This window comes from Opisthorchis viverrini (assembly GCF_000715545.1).
Source record: "Opisthorchis viverrini unplaced genomic scaffold opera_v5_37, whole genome shotgun sequence".
Lineage (NCBI taxonomy): Eukaryota > Metazoa > Platyhelminthes > Trematoda > Opisthorchiida > Opisthorchiidae > Opisthorchis > Opisthorchis viverrini.
The window spans coordinates 1,627,583-1,653,181 of record NW_008751693.1 but is presented as its reverse complement, the minus strand read 5'-3'; the positions used below and the strand labels follow the sequence as shown (position 1 = coordinate 1,653,181).

At 43.9% G+C, this 25,599-nt stretch overlaps 1 protein-coding gene across 1 annotated transcript in view; it reads right to left on the bottom strand.

The window, feature by feature from the left end:
- T265_02851 (hypothetical protein) overlaps nucleotides 1–25,599 on the bottom strand; it is a gene marked incomplete at both ends in the record, with an annotated part of 83,005 nt that overhangs the window by 40,607 nt on the left and 16,799 nt on the right. Inside the window, 13 exons of the mRNA XM_009167195.1 lie at nucleotides 909–1,073; nucleotides 4,285–4,417; nucleotides 4,859–5,029; nucleotides 6,464–6,625; nucleotides 9,104–9,160; nucleotides 9,207–9,586; nucleotides 13,111–13,435; nucleotides 14,291–14,670; nucleotides 16,873–17,084; nucleotides 17,337–17,542; nucleotides 18,923–20,169; nucleotides 22,981–23,086; nucleotides 25,186–25,515. Of these exons, the coding sequence (XP_009165459.1) occupies nucleotides 909–1,073; nucleotides 4,285–4,417; nucleotides 4,859–5,029; nucleotides 6,464–6,625; nucleotides 9,104–9,160; nucleotides 9,207–9,586; nucleotides 13,111–13,435; nucleotides 14,291–14,670; nucleotides 16,873–17,084; nucleotides 17,337–17,542; nucleotides 18,923–20,169; nucleotides 22,981–23,086; nucleotides 25,186–25,515 (3,874 nt within the window). The remainder of the gene's footprint in view (nucleotides 1–908; nucleotides 1,074–4,284; nucleotides 4,418–4,858; nucleotides 5,030–6,463; nucleotides 6,626–9,103; nucleotides 9,161–9,206; nucleotides 9,587–13,110; nucleotides 13,436–14,290; nucleotides 14,671–16,872; nucleotides 17,085–17,336; nucleotides 17,543–18,922; nucleotides 20,170–22,980; nucleotides 23,087–25,185; nucleotides 25,516–25,599) is intronic.

Here is a 25,599-nt window from a genome sequence, read left to right as displayed (position 1 = left end):
AGTTGTGCAACGGATACTTCCATTGAAGAATGTGTCCAGCACCAGGAGCTGCGTTGGTTGGGACATGTGTTACGTATGCCGAACCATCGTTTGCCGGAGAGGATGATGTTTTCCATGCCCAATACGGAGTGGCGTAAACAGATAGGTGGCCAACCCTTGACTTGGAAGAGGAGTATGAAGATCACGAAACGCTTGGGTGCTGTCGGTGCTATTTGCCTTCCAGGATGGGGACCGCGTGATCCTCACTGTGCTTGGTTGGAGGCACTACAAGATATGGCTGCCAACCGATGTCAGTGGCGTTCTTGTTGTCAGTTTCTATCCAGATTGCCTGAGTGAGTGTCTGGAGGTATGGGTACCTCGGAATGATTGTGGTAAGCTAGCACTAAGGCCCTTCCCCGTCCACCTTCACTCTTTTCTTTACGATGAGGCTTTCGAATAAATCATGGTTGTACGGCAGTGAAGCATCGGTGTTGAACACTGATGTCATGCTGTCGATGACGATGATGATGATCACACAAACAAGGACCAATCCGATCATAGTTTGACAGAGTAAGAAGGATCTCTACAAAAGGTTTTTTGGCTCCAAATTCGACAGCCCACGGTAACTGAGGCGATTTATCAGCATTCACGTCGACGAATAGCCCAAAAGTCTACTTTATCAGTGTCAGAAAGCTTAGTAGCATATTTGCCATTCCTATCCACGAGTGTCACCTAACCAAAGTCATGTGCCGAAAACTAGTGTACCTGTACTGTAGGGTATTTATCGATGACCAGGAAACTTGGATGAACCAAGTGACAGATTTGTGCAACGATGATCAACAACCCTCATTCACATTTAGTTCGTTGTGCATTCAGAAATCGGCAGTGCAAAGCTTATAAATGAGCTGACAAAGTCAATGTGGGCTTACTTTAATTGCCACCTTCGTGTCTTTGTGGGACAGCTTCAAGGCATTGTTGAATACACGGAGATCTTCCTCAAGGGCTAACGTGCCACCTGGTAGTCTTTGTTGATCGGGATCGATGAAGTCATTCAGCCTAGTCGGGTGATCAATAAACACGAGTTTGCGGGAACCCTGTATGAACAGAAAATGAAGAAGGTATAGCCCAGCTGAAGTAACTGATTCGGCGATTATGTTATTCACTAAGTTTCAAGCAATTCGAAATAGTTCATTGAACACAGTGTATACCGAGTGGTCTAGAAATGGCCTCACCACATAAGGAACGTTCATAAGACAAAAGTAATCTTGAAGCGAACAGTGAGCATTTTAACACAATTGTATAGGAAAAGGAAACGTTGGATGCAAATACGTACGCAATATTTATTGTCCCTGGTGTACCAAGCAAAAATGAAGAAAAGCTCCGCGGTATTCCTGAAAAATGCAAAAAAATGAAGGTTGGCCCAGACGGGTTAAACGTTGGACCAATGATGGCTCCAGTCGTAGCGCACTGAAAGAAATAGATGGACCGAAAATTCGATGTCTGCAGCTGCTAGAAGACAAACTAAGTGGTGGAACATGTGATAAGTCCGAAAAAACCTCGAAACAGCTATTTTTGACACCACTCAACGGACCAGGGGATGCTGACTTCAAACTATATGGTCCATCTGCTCCAACATACAGCGAAGACCTAGTTGAATGACTTACCTACGGTCAAAGAACTGCTGAGAGCCATAAATTAACTACAAAGTGGGTAGGTAGTGCGACTGGGCAGCCTGCTAGCAGAACTATTCAACCCACGGGGACCGACGCTAATACGCGGAATTTAAAGAGTGAAGGACGTCGCCCAAAACGTACATACTTCTTCAACCCGAACAAGCCCCCATCTCGATCATTACCACTTCGTCTAAATTCCTGAAATCCACCCAGGCAACGGGCCATCGTGCAATCCTAAGTGTAATGCCCCGTTGAACGACCGGAAATTACGATATAATAACGAGTTCTCCATATCAGTGAAGCCAATCTCTGTGCTGAAACCACAATGTAAGCGTTTCATCCTTATTGAGAATCATCAGCAGTACGCATCCCACGAAATTCGGGAAGTTCCCAACAGAGGGTACACAGTGAAACTTCCATCTGAGAAGTCGTCACTCAAGGAGTCAATCAATACACGACCAAGTGGTTCCCGTGATTGAAGGATGAGTGGCGCTATATCCTAAGTGAGAACTAATCAAACCACTGACCAGCCACTCGTGGCCAAATGGTTGGGCATCCGGCCACTGACCGGAAGGTCACGGGTTCGAAACTCTCTGAGTTGCTTGAGATGAGCATTGCTGACAATTGCCAAGAGGGATGGAACAACTGTACACAGATAGTGGCTTCACCGACAGGACAAAAATCCCTATTGCAAATTACCAAGCCTCCTCACATCGCCATCAATTAGGATTCGGGCGAGATGTGCTGATGAAGGGTTTTCACTTCTGATCAACTTGGACTCCTTCGCTGGAACTTAACTGGTTTGCAAGGATATGTCAAGCACTTCGAATAGCATACAGTATTAGAATCTTCTCGCCAAACCTTGCATCCTGTTTTGACAGACTGCACTGGAAAACTCGCGACGAACTGGGCTCAACAATCTCGCCTAACGGTGCCGTTTCTCATAGGTGCAGTATCAAAGCTAGAATTTTAATGGCTTTTGTTCTGTCTCCCCACTATTTTGCTGCTAATAAATAATCTATTTTCCTGCGTTTTCGGCTGCATACATGCATTTTCAGGGGTTTGCTACCTTCCACAGAGTCGCCTCTTACCAATCACACTGATCTGTCTCGCGCAGATGATTGACACTGTGGGCGATGACATTATTCATTCATTCACTACTTTCGTAAGCCAAATGTAGTTACACGGAACCTATCCAACCCTCACATGTCTTACTGTTCATTCACCCTTCCACCTCCAATCATACGTTGCTTTTCGGCTGTGGCTACACACAACAATCTCACACTTTCCTCTTGACTCGCCAGATTTTTGGTTCTCTTATATCAGACTAGTTGCTACTCGGGCCTCCTGGAAGGTTCAATTCACGTTCCCACCCGAACATCCTCCCCCCTCTCTCAATGACATTTGAGTCCCAAGTTTCAGATTCACCCCATCACGGAATAATGTCGTACTAGGGTGGGATACTTTTCACCTAAATCTGGCAAGTGGGGAAAAGTCAACAAGGAGTTTGTGCGCCTTATGGCCTTCCCTGCTCTAACCTATGACATTTAACCCATTTCTCACAAAGCCTGCCTATCTTCGCCTCATCACCACTGTACGACCTCATTTTCTGTATCACTACCAAATTCACTCGATTCCCCGTTTGCAACCACCCTAACGGGTGAAAATTCATCACTCCTTTCCTTCATTTTCCCGAAAACGCACAACTCTGGGGCACACTCTTACTATCCACTTACTGGCTTCTCACAAACTTCAGTCATTATTGTCATACCTGTCCAGTCCTAACTGACCCCATATGACACAAGTAACTGGCTGTGCTCGACTAGAGACGCTGAAAGATATGGCGCCTAACTGACGTCATTGGCGTTGGTTTCCATCCCGACTGTGTTACTTGGTATTGGAAGTGCAGGCACCTTAGATGTTTGTAGGTATCCTTATCCCGTTCTTCTTGCTAGTACACAGCTTCATCGACATGGCAGTGAGGCACTAGTGTTCCTCATCATGATGATAATGATGTTGTGAGTTACATGTGGCTGCTCTTTGTGAAGTGCTTAATGTCTGAATATGGTCGTATCGTTTACCTGAATTTAAATTACCCTTGATGTCCACATCTACCGGTTCCCTTTTCCCAAGTAATTCATCAACTAAGCGATTAAAAGTGAAAGAACTTTGACGCTTTTGCTTTCGAAATTTCGGCAAACGCCTAACAGCTCACCTTGATTGGCGAGAAGAATCGATCATGAATCTTTGTGTACTCACGAACCCAGGAGTTGCAATTGTAAATATAAGCAGCGACCAGATATTCTCTCAGCACCGGTCCGATGATACTTGCCCATTTGTTGAGAAGATCATTCTTGAGAGACAGAATAGAACAAAAATATGGGAGTTCTTCAGAGCAATCACACTGAACTATCCTGATTACATATGACAAAAGGAATAGGAGAGGTTGGATTGTAAATTCATAACAGATGCCCGCTGGAGTACAGAAGAACAAAGTCAATAGGCTTCTCGAAGTTGAAAATCAATCATGATCTACGAAGGGTATGAGAAGAACTCACAATAGCCGAAGTGTAGTAGTAGAGCATTATGGTGCTCATTGTGGTTCTAAAATATGCTACGTGTGAGCTCTTACCTTGAACCGATTTTCCACTGAAGTATGAGTAAAATCCACAACCAGCTCGAATGGCTTGCTTCTGTAGGCATCCAAGGTTACGGATACCAGACATATGATCAAAGGATATTCGACTCGCTGATAGTCTTGAGACCTGTGCAGAGGAAGCAAATGAATGGGGACTCAGATGGCACTTTATCAGGCCTAACCTTGCAGGTGAGTTGAACTTTGTGATTAACGTTTAAGACAATCTGTAACAGGAAGAAATTAAGAGATTTGTGGAAAAAACCAGGGTGTTATCATTATGACTCATCTTACAGGGTGCTCCGTTTTAACGCCTCACTGCATACAATCGCAAAGCGAAATCGGCAGCACTCCCGTAGTTGCTCACTAAACTAAATGAATGCTAAATGGAATGCTCGTATGGGTCGTTACCAATTCCCACTCTTTTCATTTTCATTCTATCCATAGCCGAAATAATCGTCTAAATGAGGTAGTTGTACGGCGTGCAATTTCCTGCAACGATGCCAATAAACGTCACTGCTGATGAAATTCACAAGATGGAAAAATCAGCCTACACATTTATCGGACTTACTTATAGCGACGTGCAATATAGTAGAATACGGGATTGCCGAATCGACTTGTTCCAGCTTGGTAGAATATATTTAGAGATTTCAACCGTTTGAACTCTTCACTGTCACGAAACTGGTAGCCGCGGAGCACACAATCTTCCAAACGGGTCGAATGCGCTTCCATGTAGTTCCATCTGAATAAATATGAGTGAGGAGGAGAGATAACACTATGTACATGTCGCCAGTAGCTGTTTTGCAAAAACAATCCACCCCACTGCTGTTAAGAGCAATAGGAACAATCGGATAAACAATGCAGAAGCTGGAGGGTAAGCGCAGCAAAGTGAAGCTTATCAAGCGACAGATCAGTGAGATAAGGCGGGTGACAGGCAGTTTACAAAATGTCAAAGCTAATTCTGTCCGTTATCACAAGCAATAGGGACATTGCAGCATTCCCAAAAATAAAGACTGCATTTAACGCAAGTAGAATTATGCTATCTACCCGAGACAGTAGGGCGGAGAACAAGCCCCTTCGTTCGTAATTATAGGGGACTTAGTGAGGGAGCTCATTCAGATGTATCCATAACCCAGCAACATTTCACGCGGGCATGCAAGAACTCAAACGACGGAAATCGAAAGTTGCTTCGTTTATTGCTGCTTTCATCCTCAATACTGATACTTTTGAACACGACGAGGCCATGCACTGGTCATTGTGTCATCTACGGACCGCGCAAACTAGTCATACCAAAAGTATAAAACGCTGGAATGTCGTAAATGTATAAATATAATGGCAAAGTCTACTATTATTAACCGTATTTCAGGGAAAATTGAGGTTTCAACCAACCGGTTTTAAGCTAACCTAACCAAAACCCACACAGAGATGGTTGAACTCTTCACAGAGCAATTTTTGCAGCGCGCTTAAGTAACAGTCAAGACTAGAATGATCCATTTTGAACTGTTCAGATTATCAGGTAATTTTTTACAGGAGTTGATTATCCATAAGCTAAGTCCACTAATTCCTATGATGAGAGTAAATGACATTTGCGTACGACGCAAATGTTGAGTGGAAGGGCTGTATGAGTACAGTTCCATTGGACATAAAGCATTTACTCATGCAGTCAGATTGTATAGGTCTTCTGGTTACCGACTGTCGCACCATCCCAAACTAAGGCTCACGCCGTAAAAAAGTGGACAGATGTACGTTAAATTGGAAAATTCGAGGCTGCGAACTGACGCTAGCATATGAAACGGTACCGTATCGGGATCCAGGGGCATACGAATTCATCATACTTGTAGTCAGCTTCGGTTAAACCCTCCTGGACAATAAGCGACAAGCCGTATTCGAAATATCAGACTACACGACCTCAGAGGGAGTACTCCATTAGTCAATGACTGTGAAAGGTCATCTAAGCCAAATACAGGATACCTACACATGTATAGTTGCATGAAGCCTGCGCTTGGCTTTAGTAGTGGAGCAAAATGAGGATACGTAGCTTCTACGGTCAGCACAAAAAGGAGGTTGGACTATGGACTGACAGGACTCGCATCTAATCATTATCAAAAAAGACAAAGGCAACGTCGCCTCGCTAAAAGCAAAGTAATCATGCAGAAGGGTTCATAGGGATACTTACGTGGAATCCATGGATTTGTGTTCTGGGGGTCCAAGATGTGCGAGCAGCGTGACCATTCGGTCGAAAGGCTGACGTCCGACGGCCTTCCGATCTCTGAGTTGACACGGAGAAAAATATGATCTGGCTAAACTCATTAGAAATCGTTCGAAAAGGACAAGATTCCTAAAACATCCTGTCTTTCGATATGGAGAACTAGTACCGGGGGAGCATGCTTTATTAGCGCCGAAAATAAATGCCATCTTTCCGACTCTAATAGTTTTAACGCAACATTATAAAAAGGCTATAAAGAGTGGTAACAGTGATCTTGTGCATTCTAGAGACAACATTTGGACTGTTACCAACATTATCACTCTTTCATAAGCATAAGGCAATCTTCTCGTGCTTTGAGTTTAGAAAACTGTCCCACTCGCATATTGGCTCAAGCCAATTAATGGAAGCGTGGTACTCCACCGAAGAAGCCATCAACAAACATATTGAAATCGACCCCATTTATCAAACGCTAAGAGCAAGAGAACACAAGAACCACGTAGCTCTGGACCGAGCAAGCAGCCAGACGAGGAACTTGCAGAAGAAAGGGGGTTGAATCCAAACGGACACACCACTTGGATTAGAGGAGATGCCCAGGCGATTAACCAAATTAACCGACGGACGCAAGTCAACACAATGAAAAACATGGAGCGGTGCGGCCAGCCAATCATTCCCGAAAAAGAAAAATCAAACCATAACGCAATACAAATGGGGAAATAGGCCAATCAGAACGGGAGCGAAACTACTAAAAATAGAAATCCTTGGGACGATCAATCAACTTGAAGGAACGCAAACCACAACGCAACACAGATCACAGACGGACCAATAAATGCGCGAAAAACGCTGACAAGCAACTAGCCAATCACGCCAGGAGATAACAGATAGCCCCTAAATACCAGATAAACGCACGAAGGCAAACAGAAGGTACCCACCCAACTGCGCACTGATGGTATCCCCTTGTATGGTGACGGAGCGTTTGCAAGTCAAATGCAAAGTTCGGCGAACAGATCAACAGCCATCTGATCAGCAGCCAATGAACTCATCCGAGCTACCAGTATTTCGGCACTATATGGTGGTTTATGTAACACAGTTAACTGTCTTCAGACGTGAAAGCAAAACATTCCGTAATTGCTTTACGGTAAATACATACACAAATACCCAACTGAAGTATCATTGTCAAACGTTTTGTTAGGACCGTAGCACTGCAAACTTCGCTTAAACGATCCCCGCGATACCGTATTGGGTCGAATGAAAGCGCACACGGGGTTGAATTGCATGTGATAAGTGATGTAAAGCAATGGATTTGGTGTCAAGAATTTGGATGCAAATGCCCCCACTACTGAGCGGAGCTGTACGCTGACAAACCGAGAAGCAGCGTGGGAAAATGAGCTTGCTGAGATGACTGTATTGAACACAGCTGATGGACTTGCAATCCAGTGACTTAGCACTCCACTCTATGCTCAATAAACAGTCTGCAAAATTCGGAATCATGTCCACCTGTGTGCAAATTTCTAAAGCTGTCGACTGGCATTACCATTTCACATCATCTCACTGCCAAAAGGAGAACAAGTGTTGGCCATCAGCTGCGGTGATGTGCAACCCGACTTGCCTTAACATCGCATGGAAGTGGGCTGTGGTCCTACTCGGAAAGAGGATTCTTCAAATGAGAATATGAAACGGAGGACGAAAAGTTGAAATTTGTGGCTTCTAATAGACTGCTACCGCAATTGTGTGAATTTATCCATGCAAGAGATTACTGTGTGATAAGTACGCATAGTGCTTATAACTGAGGAGTACAGTTAACAGACAACTTGAGATGAAAATCGGGTTACTGTTTTGCTGGAAAATAGCTGATCATTTGTGGTTATCTTAACGTGTCTGAAAACCGGTAAAACGTGAGTGTTAAACACCATCCAGATAGAACGTTTCATCATTACCCAGTGACAATATCAGTTGAAGTATAGTTGGATTCTCTACAGTATCGGCCGTTTTCCTAAAATTTCCTTTGAGTGGGTTAAAATACGTGGATTAAGGGGGTTGTCGCCGCTGAGGGATGTGATGCTGGAACAGTTAGACATTTAAAGCATTATTCATCAAGAAATGTTGACAGACTAAAAATCCAAAAAAAGCTCTTTGAAAAACAGCTTAGATTCCACCGAAATCGCGTTTTGAGGAACAAAGTTAATCAGAAGCGACACCGTTTATCTGACTGTGGCAAAATAAGCCACCGAAATATTAAACACAGTATCACACAAAAGCCTGTACGGCAAGAACTTAGCATGTGAGGAAATGTCCCTATTTAGGGACCACTGTTTGTGTTACCATAATTTTTTTCGGTAGTTTTCTGAAGACAGCTCCTAAATACAGTGAAGGCTTGGCGAAATTTACCGACTGTAGTCACTTGTACATGCGATAGGCGTTTACTAAGAAACCGATGGCTGAGACGAGTTGACTTAAGCTTACGTATCCATTTAAATTTTTATTTCTTTTCCATTTGAATAAAATACAAAGAATCGTCGAAGAGTAAACCGTAAACTTTTAACACTCTAATTAAGTACCGTTGTTGTGTTGCTGAAAAACGAAAGAATACGTGGATTATTTGGAGGAATCTACCTATAAGCATCCGCTTTAAACAAGGGGCGGTTTATATTCTTAACCTGAGCCATCGGGCTGAAATCAACACGAACAACAGAACCCTTGTTACTCTGCAGCTCACCGACTGCTTGCCAAATAGTCTCCAATTTTGCCTTGATTGACCCACAGAAGTCGATGTACTGCATGAATCAGATCATCGGATATAAATCCGGTCACCCCAACAGTGCCGCCGCCACCACCACCAGTGTTTGGGCGATCAAACGTTCGTACTAACGCACCGACAGCAACTGAGGACTCGGTAGTAATAGACCTGGTGGGGCTGAACGAGGAAGCAGTTTTCGTAGAAACCCAGGGATTCGAAAGTAGAACTGGAGCTGCTGGAGCCAGTTGTGTGTCCTGAAGATCGGTAAAACTTGCAGCTGCATGTTGTGGCCGACCGTGATGAAGCGGTGAGCTGTTGAAGTGAGGCATTTCGTAATTCGCATCAGAGGTGACAATCTCCTGTTGAAAACGATACAAGAACCCAAGTAAAAGCATGTGGTACGTGTTGTTAAATATTTAAGGAAATGACGACCCTGGTTGAGCAGACAAAAGATGATGGTGGCAATCTAATTGTTCATATCGTCCAGATTATCAGGAAGAAAGGACAAACACACCTTTGGGGAATAACAACTGATCCAACCTTTTTCAGGGCCATCAGAGGTGCGCACCCCACGAATACCTCGGGAGATTCGAAATAGCGACACTAAGACCGGTGGCTGAATAGTATGTGTACCAGTCGGCCACGAGCTACTGATGAGCCCGAAAGAAGTAGAGTTAGTTATGTACTGTCTTGCGCCACACACTCATGAGAAATGGCGGTCTTCACCATGTCAGAAATGGAAGTTGTGTTTGACGGAGGAGGGATTCACAATTCCCCATATGCCCCATTGGTTCTGCTGTAGATGTTAGAGGTAATGACGATGACGTTCAGTTCGGTTACCTTCCGTCCCGTTTAGCGCGGTGTGACAACCATGTACGTGGCAGCTTACAGTGTAGGATGGAAGTGGCTCGTGTGTGCAGGGAACGAGTGAAAACCAAAGAGCACTGAGCTAGTGGCTAAGCAAAATGGAATAAGAACAAATGCACAAATTATGGTGACATCGACATGTCCAACCGTTGATGTGGTAGGTACTGACACCCTAAGCCCGTAGGGACACGCATCAACGCTATTAATACTGATCTACGTTCTGTACACTTCAGCTGTAGGTGATACATTTCCTATCTTGCAGTAATTTTCAGTTGGAACCTGCCACTACCTGCCGCGGACCGCAGACAGCCAGGTTTTCTTCGATAGTCAACCCGATTATGAAATTGAATAGGAAGGTTGATAGGGAACGGCCCCAACGAACACCACTTTTGGTGGTAAATTCAGCGGAATAATATCTGTAATCTTCAAAGGGCCCAACGGGCTTGACTTATCATGAAGAATATGGTGGCAACCCCTGAAGAGGGGATATCGCCACAAAACGGCGCGAATGACCGAGGCGAACACTGTCCACCGATCCACGATGACAAATTTTTGACCTTCTATGTGTGTGGCGGTGTTCGACAGGGTGCCGTACGGTCAAGACGGGACGAAAATGTGTTGCGTCTTACGAGTACCTTATGTCTGTAAGCCCAGGAAGAATGACCCGCGTTGGCAACTAAGACACTGACACTGCCATGGTTCTCATATCCGGATGACACTTTTCGGTTTCCAAATGCCCTGCATGAGTTTAGTCAGGCTGTCATTTTCAGACAAGACGGTCACTACCTTCGTTTCGTTTGAAAGTTTAATTTCATTTTTACCTTTAACTCCTGCTGGAATCATGTATTCCATTGCGTCGTTGATCGTTAGGCTAGGCCGAATAAATTTTTCTTTGAACTGTTGCACCTTTCAGAGTAGACGAATCGTCATGGTACCAGTTTTGGGTCCTTTTCTTAGTGATGACATCAGTGCAGTAGTTTCGTTGGTGATATCGCTTTTTCACATTTTGAGGCCAATTTGGCCACCGTTTCTCCAAGTCGACTCGGGACTGAGGGCAGAAGCCGTTTCAGAGATTGTCTTACCATCTGGGGAAGTGGATCGCTGTGAGATCCAACTTGAACTGGGATACAATGTCAAAAGCCGAATTCATGGTTTTTCGAATGCTGAACTAACCTTTATTAGGTTATCGGTTTGCTTCATGTTCATGGCAAGTGACGCTGATAGGCTTCTCGAATGACCACTATACCGATGAATGGCCTTCCCCTTGTTCACAGGGAAACAGACTGTATGATCTGAGTTCGTAAAGTTCATTTAAGGACGATAGTCATAAACACAAGAGAGCTGTCTGTAGTGCACTATTATACGGTTGTTCTGATTGTTCCATTGATTACAACTGAGAGCCCCAGGTAACTTACTCAGGGGAAGGCGGCACTGCTGTTTCCATGGGCAAGAAAATGCTAGCTGCCCGGAAGAAACATCTTACCGTCTTCACATTCCTGTTACAGAGAGCAGAACGACTCACCACTAGAATCTCCTAGTGACAAGATTACTAGTTGTCCGGCTGCTTTGGTATTCAGAGGTATTTAACTCTATGACAGATGGACTCAGTACATTGACATATATGGTGTAACCGTCAAAAACGATGAAGACGATTATGAGGGAGTGGGAACCAATAAATTGTCATTTGGTGACACTTCACCTGTCAGGTATGAAGCCTGGCTTTACACAATAAATCAACTTCGAGCGGTAAACTGGTTCAGTTGGATAGAGCTAGTGCCTACAAAAGTCTGAGAGTGCAAGAGTTCCGTGATTCGAATTCAACTCTTCCGTGCATCGCTTAAGCTAACAGTTCCGCTTGCGGCTGTCAGAATGCAAGCGAGAAAGAACGAGGGTGGTTGGCTCTGAGATTCTAATCTAGGGAATCTAATCTAGTCTTAGAGAGAAAAACAATAACACACCTTCGACACAGTGAGGCGTAAAAATTTCGAAAGCTATAATGGTTTATGCCTATTATCGAGAGCTAAGATAATAAAGGGACCGTGATTCTATCGTCGGGTGAGGTGATAAACAAATGTCAGATGGAATGATAAGAAGTCAAAAGTTGTTACGATTGGCGAATATACAGATGAACAAGGCCAACAACAGACGAAGGACAGAAAGGGTGATGCGAAAATAAACATTCACAGAAGTTCTGAATACCGGATCCTTCAACCTTGCAGATGTGTGTAGATCTGTGAAAACAATCACTACTAATCAAAACTAGGTAGATCATGGTCGGACTTGAAGGTGAATCCAGAAAAACCTGTCTATAACCATATACGAGCACGATTGAGGAGCACACCACGCTGAATAGATTGTAACTGTCATCTTCCAGATAAGTCGTGGTGGTACATCAACCAGCTTGTCGCAGTCAGGCGAAAGGACAGGGAAACAGAGGTGCACAATACAGTCGTGGATGCCTACAGTGAACAATCAAGAATGAAGGCAAACAGATCCCGGAATAACTATAATTGATTAGAGAGAAATTTCATCGTGTACACTAACGTTTACTTTGAACAAAAACCGAAAAACGTTGCAGCTGTGTCGTCTTACTTAAAAATCATCAGCAGTTCACATCAATCGAACCTTGAGATAGCTGCACAGTACACAGTTGAACACTCGCTACAATCCGCTTATATGATCGAAAGGGGGCTTTCTCAAACCAATAAACGGTTGATTTTCGCCCCTCATGTGGCACCGGCCAACGAAACTGAAAATTATGTCAATTATCAGCCCGTGAGAGTTCAGGACTACTGGAAAGAACTTTCATAGTAGTAGTAGGCGATCCACTAAAACAGGTTCCATATGAGTATCACTTGATACGAGCAGTGGCGTGATTCGGTTCATAACTTTATCTGGATCGTATCCATTCAGAAGCTCAAAACCGATAGAATGTCCAGTAGAGTAGTAAAAATGATCGGGGAGAAAATCATGGTTGTTCGCAAGACGATAAAACGTTGTGCGAACAACTGCTTACCCGAAAGAAAAGACGACAAGACTCAAAATGCTTCTGAAGCAGCGAATCAAAAACACGCATATGTGGCTCCTTGGTGAATAGCAGCTGATTCGCAATGTTCTGCATCAGTTTCCCGACCAAAGTTAGACCACGTTTCACACGAGGTGGCGGTTCGAAGTCTAACAATCCATTCTCGCATGGTGACACGACAGCCGGATTGATAAAACGTAGGAAGACAATTGTGGATAGGACTGTAGCCGCTTGATCCGATTTGTCCGGGGTGCAACAGTAATGACTGATCAATTTGTAAAGACAGTTGCACAGTATTCGCAAGGCAGCGGGGAAACTGAGTGAAAAGGAAAGCAGGTGCAGTTTGAGAGTCATTGACGCAAACCTGGTGGCAGCGTGGAGTAAACATCCAAGTATACCAGATACTGTAAAAGCATCGACATACAGTTTCGCGTCACTTAAAAATACGATGCCAAATTCAAATATTTTACTGAACATAACAGGAACAAGCAGTAGAGTTTTAATCCGTTGAAAAAGAACATGACTCCGAGTGCAACATTCCATCTTGAATACGACTCCCTCTCGAGTCCTCACAAAGAGGGCTTTGAGTGAGACAAAGGTGCGGTATTACAGTACGTTGCGACCAAGTAATGGTGATGGATTTCACGGATAACATTTCAGATTCAATCTTATAGAGAGAAGACAAGCCATACCGAAAAGCTGGGAGCACTGTATAGGTGTTTCGGCCACACTGGGAGCCATTAGCCACACGGCCGTCACGAATCCCATGGAATCCAGGATCACAAACTTGTAACTAGTCATTATTTAGCCATGGATAGCTGCACACAGCCACGGTTAAATTGTAACTAAACAGGTTGCAGCAGTTTTCGTTCAGAGGAGAATATGCTTTTCCGCATATTCTACTTAATGTATTCTTTTAAGCAAGATGCATTAGAAGGACAATGAATCAAATAATTTTTAGGCTGTTTTTTGTACGAAACTGGAAAAATCACAGTAACTGTGCGTCAATGTAAGAGAAGAAGGTTGAGGATGTAGGGTGAGATGACTTAGGGGAACATCCACGTGGGTAAGTCAGCTAACAAAGATTAGTGCGGATAAGAAGACAGGTGAACTGAGATATCTGTCATCATAGCAACAATGGTCAGTTAACCAGAAAAGAGGATGCACGCACCTGTCGATTGACGATATAAGCCTTCCGTACAGCAATTCAGTCGCGTATATCAAATTTTTCTGATTCTCCTCAAGATTCTCTCCGAGTTGTAAGCGCCTCGGATCGACCTCATAAGATGGCTTATTTGTGCCGGTTCTATCGGCACTAAGGTTATCAGATTCTACACTGATTGTGCGAACGTTGTTTGGGACCATGTCGAAGCTGGTCATTTCAGGAAGACTGTTGGATCCTCCGGCATCGCGTCGAACCAACTCCATCAGAGCTGGACCCAAGGCGGATTGCAAAAAGTCGTGTCCGAAATGTTTGAAACAGTAGTTCATAATTTTGCTGCTCATGGAATTGCCTCGTAAGAGAGTATGCGTGCTGTCTGCCGCCTCGAGCTGTGGAAAGTAGAGTTAGATAAAACAAATTAACATTATCAATGCAGGTTTGCTACCTACACCTGTTATTATCTTTATTGATAGAATTGAAGATGTGGTAACAGTTTGGAGAGAAGAGTATTTAGGGTAGCCCTGGAATGCTATGCACAGAAGTAATGGTGAATGGTCGAAAAATACGTCATTGGAAATATGCATGCGACACACCAAGTTTGCCGGAAGGAAATGATGTCTATACATAGGCGTTTCCCATGAACCGTAGACTGATAACATTCTCATCCGAAACTCGTGGCCCAGCTAACTCTCAACACACAGGCTATTTCGTAGGTGAAACTAAGTTGGTCTTTATCACCAGTTTAGGCTACTTGGTCCCTAAAGAAACGATGGTACATAATGAAACAGCTCAAAGACCAGCGACGGTGATTACCTTTGTGGTTCCGGAAACGATGGCAAACGACTTAGTTGGTGCCTCTAACTAGACCAGACGTCTGAGTCTTCCCATAACGGCTTTTAATTGATGAAGTTGGGATATACTGACCGGTGGACCGTAAATACCTTAAACGTGAGGACCAGATTAACCGAGACTTACCAAACAGGCAGCGTTTTAAGAATACGGGATTTCATAGAACATGACATCACAAGGATTCGCACAAAAAAACAGGTGGTAGAGAAACGTGTGGTAGAAACGAAACACACGCCTTACCTCTTTAGAGAATACATTCCAGAAGAGTTGATAGAGCAGATTTTTAGCATCGAAAAGAGTGACCAGCACCTTAGCCAACTCGTCCTAAAGGAAAAAAGGGGAGCCAGTCAAGTAGTCAAAAAGTAAGAGGTCGGTGGGATACAATGACAATACTGACATTAGCTGAAGCTTATTAGGTGTATTCGATGCGCCAGATATACAATGGAGCAGAATATTTCAACCCACTTGCAACGCTCTTCCGAAAATTTCAACTAGAAATTTGAGGATGGAGTGTTGTTATGAACCTATAAAATATTTTGATGTGGTTTTGTTCTCTGAACTTGACAACTTGCTTGCAAACGCTTCATTGTCAGGCAAAGTGATATCATCAGTGCGTGATAGCTCAGCTTTGAGTCCACGTGGAAGCACTGAGCAATACTATGTTTTCGCTCAAATACATCTCGTTGGCCGGGTGGTAAAATATGGTTGTTATTCGTCCTCCGGATCATTAGTTAACTCATTAGTTGTTTGCAGGAACAAAACCTACAGCTTTCAAACTTTCAAAGGCAGAGTTGATGACTGGCAAAGTACACAAATTTACGGACTACTTTTAGCAGGAGACAAAACTTAATCCCTCGTCTAGAGTATACTTCAGTGGAGTCTCCCGTTGGCTTTAACTTAATCTTAACTTAAATTAATCTATCACTTGTTTACTAGTTGGTGTTCAAGCAGAACATGAAGTTGATGGAAGCTCGGAAACTACATCTAATTGATGAGCCTCAAGAAGTGCGAAACCAATAGCGGGCTGTCAAATGGTCTTCGGAAACTTCGTGAGTAGTGTGCTATGTCAACAGCTGATAGATATCAGGGATTCCATCCGTCTAAATCTGTCTTCATTCCAATGAAGAATTGGAAAAGATTTTGATTTACGAGGGCCTATGCGGATACACAGCGGGAGATGACATTTAACCGAACTCTGGGGACCACCATGGTCTGGTGGCTTGCGCGTAGCTTTGTGCCGGATGCAGATTCGTCAAGTTGATGATCTCGCCTTGGATTGGTGTGCCGACTATATCTATGCTATATCAGTGAAAGAAAGCGGCTGAGCTAGACCAAAGAACGTAAATTCGACGGGCCTGAAAACTTAGGGAAGCAACCAGTACGCAATAATATTCAATGCAAAGTGCATTGGGATAAAGATAAAATCGATTACTAGGACCTCCTAGTATTAAAGGTTGTTACTCCTCCAATGATGTCATCGGCGACAGAATCCATAAGTGTGAATACTTTTAGCAGTCAAATACTGCGCGATGCACTCCAAAATCACAAGCTGGTCGTCTTGGATTAGGTTAGAAAGGGATATAAATAACGAGTGATCGTTTGGGAAGCAAAATATGTAGCCTGAACGTCCTGACTCATCAACTCTGTCGTGCATGAATCCCACCTGCTGGAAAGTAGCTGACCTATCTCCAACCTGACAGGAAATAGCCTGAAAGGAGATCAAATTCATTGAACAGACTTACCATACTGGTGCCTTGCACGACCTGCGTTAGTGCCATTGCGATAGGAAGCTCTCCATTTTCACCGACCATTGTTATCAGTCCAATGAGTCTTTCGTATCGCTCAGCAAGTGCCGTCTCGGCAAGCGTCTCAAACTCCGTGCCCTGTTGCAGAATTTTTGTCAGTACCTCCATAAAGGCTGCCCTGCTTTGAGGGTCCCGATGATAACCCAGGCCTGGCGAACAAGGAAAATAGGAAAGAAGGCTGATAAGTATGAAGTAAAATTGATTGCACGGGTTAAAAGCAACACCCACACATACCAAGACGATATAAAGAGTAGGCCCGCATCGGAGGACAGGATGAGAAATCCCTATTATACTATCTAAAATAGCTGTTTTTGGACAACTCTAAGGTTTAACGAAACCAATTAACTTCCTAACTTACTTACTGTAAGTAGACAATAACTAATGCAGGCAAGCTAACGTACCCTTGAAGTGAACAGTTGAAAAACTACCAAGGGGTCTATGCTCACCAATTGCGTGCACAAGGCCAGATTCGATATTCGCATTCAGTAGGTTTGACATGGCTTGTACTGTAACGTTTCGTAGTGCAGTATTATTCTGTCTGACTTCTGCACGTTTCTCACGATCATCAGCAACGTCGTTAAGCAAGTTCATGAACAGCGTGAAGTACCTAGAAACAAAGGAACAGATGATAAGCCATGTTTAAGACTCAGGAAGGTGACGAATTTCATCGCAATTCCACAATTCACAGTATATATATATATCGTAAAATGGACTCAATGCGTTACCCGAATGGAATGTGGTCAAAAGTGCCGTTCCCCCTGTTGGATTTTCAGGAATAGGAGTTTAGCAGAGGACTCACAAGGATGTATCGGTCATTGAAACACCAAAAAACTAACAAGATAGAGGCGCAGTTTTTGATACGATAAACTGTTCAAACGACAGAGTGCTTAGACCATCGAAAGGGACTTCAATGACAAATTACAAGAAAATTTAGATCCACTAAGATGTCGTCCGCAGTAGGATGGGTCATTTGGGCTGAAATTGATTTGATTTCGGCTTCGTGTTTAAAGGCATGTTGTGTCAGTGGCTTAATTCAGCATTCGACTTCAAACGGTCAAGCCTGTGTTCCATGTGTTCCATGTCATTATTTCGAAGCCATACTAAGTGACGAATTACACTGAGTGGTGAAATAATCACTGGATTGACCAAACGGAAGTCAATGTACACATTTATGGGCTAGACTTACGTCGATTTTACGATACCCGATATCTGTAGGCTTGCTCCGGTAACCTTGACCCATTACTCGGAGTTGCGATGTGTCGAATTTCCAAGTTTCCAATAGGAGGCGAAAACAACTCCACTGATGGTGACTTGGCTTCAGGTTTTTACTCTGGCTAACCACATGAGATTTTCCCCTCTTATGTGGAAGATGCTTACAGCTGGTGCTCACAACATCGCGTGAGCATTGCAAACCAACATCCGTTGAAAACACAAGGTGAAACGGCTGTAGATCTGTTGCTTGGCGAAAAAATCGACTGTCATCAATGCGACATAGGGGAAACAATCGTGATAATGCGCTGAACACCACCAACAAACGTCGGGGCTGCCTCTGAGTATGAGCCATTTTACTTAAAGGATTGATTCGCTCAAGCCAGTTCTTTCACACCACAGTACCTCGGTACAACTAAAGCTTGCTCATGCAAAGAAGCCTTGGCATAAACTGCTCAAGATAAACCGATGGAAATCCATAGTATCTCAATAGAAATCTAGGTGTTCAGATGTTCTGAAAGTTCAGTACGAAAGGTTGAAAATGTCCTGGGGCGTCTCGCCTATATCGAATCATTCTGAGGAGTCTGTACAGGTACACAGAAATTTTTTAAAAACACAAATTTTTCAGCAAAAAAATGTGCAGTTGAACTTGGTAACAGAAAGAGTAAGGGTTAAAAACAACGATAATGCGTATGGTTGACGAAAAGAGTGTGCTTTAGTTTGATCAAAATATATATAGGATGAGAATTGCTAGGGAAAATAGCTAGCAACTACTTACTTAGCAAAAAGATGAGATTTAGCGTCCATCAAATCTCCACGATCTACCTCTTCTGGTTGCAATGGCATGCCTTGTAGAAGGGCTGCAACAGCTTCCATACAAGCCAGATCCAATTCTCTGGTCTGCATCGCGGCTTGACTCGTCAAGCCAGTGGTACCACCTGGTGCTGATCCAGCCCCACAAGTCGAACCATAGACTGACCCACTAGCCTGTGCGTTCACTGAAATGGAAGCACTGGAGCCAGCTGCCTGTATGCCTGGACTTGGTTCTGAACTCGGACCACTTCCGGCGCTGATCGTCGATGGACAGGGTGCACCTGATCCCACACCCTGGGTTTGTGGCAGGACATTTATGTGGCCAGCAGTGGAAGCACCAATACTTCCGGCAAGTAATGGTAGTGTGTGCAACTTTCCGGCGTTCCCCACCGCGCTAACCAGACCGAGAGATTGTGCCACTGCTCCGCCACCATCACCACCGAAACTCGTGGTCGAGGAGACGGAAGAAACGGGTAATGGTCCAAGTTGTCCACTAACAGAAATGGTTCCAAGCGCACCGGTAGTATGACCATCTGAAGCCATACTGAGTGCATCCACGGCACTGTTTGAGTTCATCAGGAGAAGAAAACCCGTTTGACCAGCTGATGTACCAGCCAATGGACCTTGGGCTGGAGCAACTTGGTTTGTAATGGAAACAGATGTGGACTCTATCAATTGATGTCCAGAACCAAAAGCACGACCATAGTTGTCGACGTTAAAGGCGTTCGGAGGGATTGACGTTCCTTGTTCCGTAGTGTGCACAGAATTCATGCCATATGGCAGACCCAGAGTTTCAATGTGCAACGGAATACTGACCAACGGTGTCCCGGAGATGATCGGTGAAGCGATGCCAGTGTGCACTGTAGTTGGGATATTTGGGATTGATCCTGTTAGAACCAGGTTGCAACCAGATCCAATGCTGCCCGACACTCCCGCCAAACCGTGTATATTCACACCTGATAAAACGCACCCACCAGGACCAACCAGTGTGAACTGTCCGTGCGTACCAGCCGCGCCGGTAACAGAGCCAGAAGACCCCGTAAAGGTTGATGCTTGCCCTGAAGAACCGACCACGAGAGGTTGAGAGGGCCCAGTGGCAGCTGGAGTGAGGTGGGAAGGATAGTTCGACGGTGTGGCTAGATTAAGGTGGTAGCTACTACCCATAACCCAATCACACAAGTAGTCAACCAGTTTGTTCCGAAACCGCATTTCCTGTAAAAAAAATAATGACAAAAAGTCGAGCATGTGCTTAGAGGTTTCTAAATTTACCTGGTAGCTTAGTGCTCAATAAATAACATTCAGAATCATCACTGACAAAGACTAGTTTATAAAAAGTGGCTGATGCCCAACAAGATTCATTGTTTGGTCACCGGTACTAAGTAATCTGCCAACGCGATAAATTACTTTTAGCCAGTGCTATTCATTCCGCGTACATAGCAAAAACAAGGAGAAATGAGGAGAGCTCAACGAGGAATTCGTTCGGCTGCAACAGTCTGTCAGTGCACAGCGACGGGCAGCCCGAAGAAGTGCGAGGTTTAGGATCGCATCAGGCTACACAAGCTTGGAGCAACCCATGCAGGGCGACCAACGGTTGAAACTGAGTTCAAACAACGGAATTTTTGTTCCGGGGTCCAAGTCTTAGTTAGTCAATATCTACTTGAAGTTAATTGATAGCACAATCGAAGTAGGGCTACAAAGTGAAAAAAATACAACTGTCTATAAAATGAACCACTCTACGTCATCAAAAATTGTTGGAATGGAATAGAGACCCCCACCAAACTTTCTATTGCGAGAAAAGTCAGACAGGAAAGTTCCAACGATCTCATTCAGAATGACATATGGAGTAACTTCGCCGAAGAGGTCAAGTCGAGAGGAAACAGTGAATTTGACCACTTTCGGAGGTTTATTGATCGATGTACAGGTCGTTGAAGATTAGAGAAAAATTATAGACCCCTGCGACATTATTCTCGACAGGCTAGTCTATGCTCTACGTTTTCGAGAAAGTTTGGTGACAATTGGTAGATTATTCATGATCATCATCATCAATGACAGCAACAATAGTGTTGGCACTGATGCCTCACTGCCGTGAACTGCTGGGCAACGTTTCGCTTTTGACACAAAAGCTTCGTCAGGCCAACTGACTAGGTTCCGAGGTTGGTCAAGATTTAAGGCGGAAGGAGAACCAACCAGCTAAGTCAAGCTAAATCTCTACTGGATATCGGCCGAGGGATTTTTGTGTGTTAGGGTGGGTGAACAAGTGTTGGGCCGATGGGGAAACCTACATGTGTTTGGGTCCAGCCTAGGGTCTAGTACTTCTGATTCGGTCCATTTGATGATCCGTCTTGAAAGTTTGAACTTTCTGTCCGTCTGTGTGGATGACGTAGTGCTAAGATGGTTGTGGAAGAGGGTCGGGTTGGAATTTCCACCCCCACTCCCCAGTTTTTGCTAATGATTCTACGTTGATTGACAACCACACAGTCACGTGTCAACTCGGCTTATCTGAGACCGCTCTCCATAGGCTAGCCAGTTCCACACCCCCGATTCTGACCACGCTGTAATGCTTATTAATTTCCGCCGCCTCGACTATCAGCTGCTGTGGATCGCAGTCCCCATCTTAAAACCTGACAGTCTATGATCTGTTGATGAGTTTGTCAACCAATGCAGCTAACACTAAGCTTCTCCAGTCATTTCCTCAAGTTATGACTTGCTTTAAAGTGAAGTTCAAGCAGTTGGACAGCTTTTGTTCCTAAAGCATACTGGCCATTCATTAGAGCAAGAACCATACATAACATCAAATCCAACATAGGCACAAAATGGTCGACAGAGACAGCAGCCTGAAACTGTTGACCAGGGAATTGCGTATGCGATCACTGTACATCCACTGACGAGCCCCAAATGGCTCTACCTCGACTGAAGGACCATTTGTGTCCTATTTCCAACAGCAGCCGGCACAGAATCTACTAGAATCAGTGTTCAGAAGCAGAAAATTAAGTTCAAGCTGGTTCATTGCAACATGAGCGGAGCTCAGGGATTATCAGGTAGTTATGATATCTTTCTATTTTTTAACTGCAGACCAGTATTCAGCCAGGTTAACTAAGTAACACGGCTTTCTGGCAATTTAGCTATGGACGCGTCAGATTGGTATATGAGGTCGATGAAATCTATCCTAAGGATAAAATGAGCTCGATCAGGTCGAGAAATCAATAACAAGTAGTCTATGAGTTCTTTAAGACGGACGTGGCGACCCAAAACTGAGTGAGGTTGAAATGTAATAATATTATCGCCCGAATACGAGTCAATTTTGAACACAGAGCTGAGATCCATCAATACGTGATAATTGGTTCGGTGAATTCGGATACCCTTACAAAGATTTCACAAGTATGTTTTACAATCATCGTGGCATTGACCTGACTCCCGGTATCAGATAAATGAGTCAAAAGGGAACCACCAATTATGACTACATAGACGCGCAAGAAGCAGTAAACTGGGGACTTCTGTCATGTCCTTAAGCACTAGAACGTAGCACGGCCAGTGCATAAGATCCGCTGATTAGAAGAACTACAACCACCTCAGGAAATATCGGCATTAGATTGAGAGAGATGCTTCACTGCTCTAATTTTTTCATTTCATTACTGAAACCATCGGCCACGGGTTGTATGAGGTGGAAAGGCGTAAAAACTGCCAGTCAAACAGAATCACAGCCGAATGCTCTGGAGATTTATTTCCTCGTTGGTGCATAAACTTACCACGTAACAGTAAAACGAAGCAGAAAAAGGATATGATGGGGTTTTAATTCGCACATTATAGGACACAAATGTGTTAAGAAAAGTTCACGTGTGACTTAACTCGTGACAAGAAAGGCGAAACGTCTGGCTTACGGATAGTCATAGCCCACTAGTCGGTTTACGTAACTATAAAGCAGGGGATTAATAGTTTGCATCAGTCTCTTCGGACAAGTAATTTGTCTCGTGGGGAAGCCAGCTGATCGTTACATAAAAGGACTGACACCTGTTTGAAACTCACCTGTCTGAACGACAGATCTTCCCTTCTCGCCATCATCTTTTGGACTAGCTGACAAACTTTGATTTTGATTTGAAGCGAATGAACACATTCGAGATGACGAACATACCTAGAAACGTGACAGCAAGTAAACAGAGTCTTATAAGGGCTGTTGACAGGCAGAATATTCAGCAGAAAGTGATAATAAATGGACATTTATGATCAGTTGTACATAGGCGAGCGGGGAAAAGCCTTATAAGTTCGAGTCCATGGTAGAGCACACTGAGTTTCTTTTTAAAAACTTTTCCGCCGTGTGAGACACTCACTGTGGCAGGTAGCTAGTACACATTTAAGGGGAACGTTTCCCATAGAAGAAAATGTTGGTAGCTCAGGCACCTTAGATGGTCGTTGGTTTGTTCCGTGAGCTGGGAAATTTGATTGCAAACGTTTCATCTCCATTCGAAGTGACATCATCAGTGCGTTGTTAGGGAGTGTAGCGGTGCGTAGCGATGGGTTGGTCGTTGTGCCAACCCGTCATCATACATAAGGCACAATGACCAACCCATCGCTATGCACCGCTACACTCCCTAACAACGCACTGATGATGTCACTTCGAATGGAGATGAAACGTTTGCAATCGAACTGCCCAGCTCAGCGAACAAAGCAACGACTAGTAACGGGAATTTATTTTGGGTAGGGCAGGTTTTCTGAGTCATCCGAATTTACACACACACACACACACACACACACACACACACACACAGAGTGCATAAAGATTCGAGAATTTGGTGGTGTCACTCGAATAGGATTAGGTACACCTTTCCAGAACTGAAAGTTAATTTCAGTCCGCATTCTGGGATGCTACATATATTTAAGTAAGACGTTTTGTGGGATATTAAGTTGACAACTAAATCATTTTAGTTAGCGCCAGTCTTTCAAGTGTAGCAGTAGAATGAGAAAAAGAACAAGTCCGCGCCATTAAGCTAAACAGTCGTGACATGTACCAACTGTTCCGAAACACGATTCGCTCAGTAACACATTTTCTAATGTCTGTGCGTCGAAATCAGTCCGACAGAAATTACGCTTGTTAGAAGGAAGAAACTGACGCGGTGAAATTGTCGTCTAAAATAACCCTCAAAAGACTGATGCAGAGAAAAGGCGGTAACTAGAGTCTCTTATAGAGAACGTATGAAAGGTCCTGATTGAGGGATAAGGTCGTGAGAAGCTTTCTTAGAAGGGCGATTTCCATTGAGGGAAGAATTTTCTAAGGGGGTACTGTGAACCAGTTACAACTGGCAAAAAATCTGAGTGGAATGCAATCTTGAAAATGAATAACCTTTGTTTGATGGATTCCCTTCTTAAAAATCAAAGGGAAGCGATGGAGAGCAATTCATCGATCTTGGATTTCGAAAAACATCAGCTCATTCATCAGTGTGACATTCTCACACAAACTGCCAGAAAACGCGTGAAAGGACACCGAAATTATTGTCTGAGTCGACCAACTCACTCGTCACTGTGAACGATTAGATGATACATTCTTGGAATAACCTGAAACTTTTCGACAACTTCTTGCTCACGCTTGTTGTTGGCCTTACAGACACCATCTAAGAGATGGATCATTGGCATGATGTTTGGTTAATCCCCTGATTTCCTTCGGATTTTGTTTCATCAGAATGACACATAGAAGTCATTAATATGTATATCCCTCGTGGATTTCGCTGGCGGTCTTAGGTGGTTATGAAAATCTGGGTTTAGTCTATCCAGAAACATCAGGGGCTCGTGACGTGAATGGTGCAAGGCTGTTTTCAGTAGCAAGAACGAGAAAACGATAAAAATAGACAACGATCCGACAATTTACTGCTAGTGGGCTGGTAGTTTTCAGAGGTGTGCTAGCACTACTAGCCTTATTTGATTTCCCTGTGAAGTCAAGCAAGCGAATGTGAAAAACACATGAAGATCCCTAACACAGACAATCGCAATTTGCATATAATAATCTCACGAACAGAGCACTACGGACAGGGAGTACTTGGCATTTCTCTTGGTTGACGGCGGGAGGGCTACCGTTCAGGGTTTTCTTGTGGAGTGGTCTTTCTTCAGAAAGGCTATACTTTGAGGGGGGGTTACTGTTGTTGTACGGTTAATGTTGCAGACAATCTGCCACAGTGTTCCCAAATAACTAGGCGTTTAGAGAGTGGACTAAATGTACTATTAAAATGTGCTCCAACTGACCGGACAATGTTGAGCATCAGACTTTCAATGCTAACCGCCTCCAGATGTCCGTTCAGTCGATCAAGCGATTTGCCACTCTGCTTGTCCAATATGCTGCGCATAATGAAAATCACATTCTCGATGAACAAGGTATTCGTTTCAGTCACGACCACTTGCTGCTGACCCTGACCAGAGAAACATGCGTCAACATGCGCGCGAAGTTGACTGAACAGGATAGGGTAGATCAGTGGATTGAGCTCGTTCCCAATGGCTTCTTTCACGTGCTTCTGAATTTTGTGTCCAAATTTTTCATGCTGACAGCTGATAAGTAGGAGCAGATTGCCGATGTATCTAGGATAGAGAAAGCGCGGTAAAAAAGTAACATGGACTGATATATATATATATATATATATATATATATATATATATATTTCT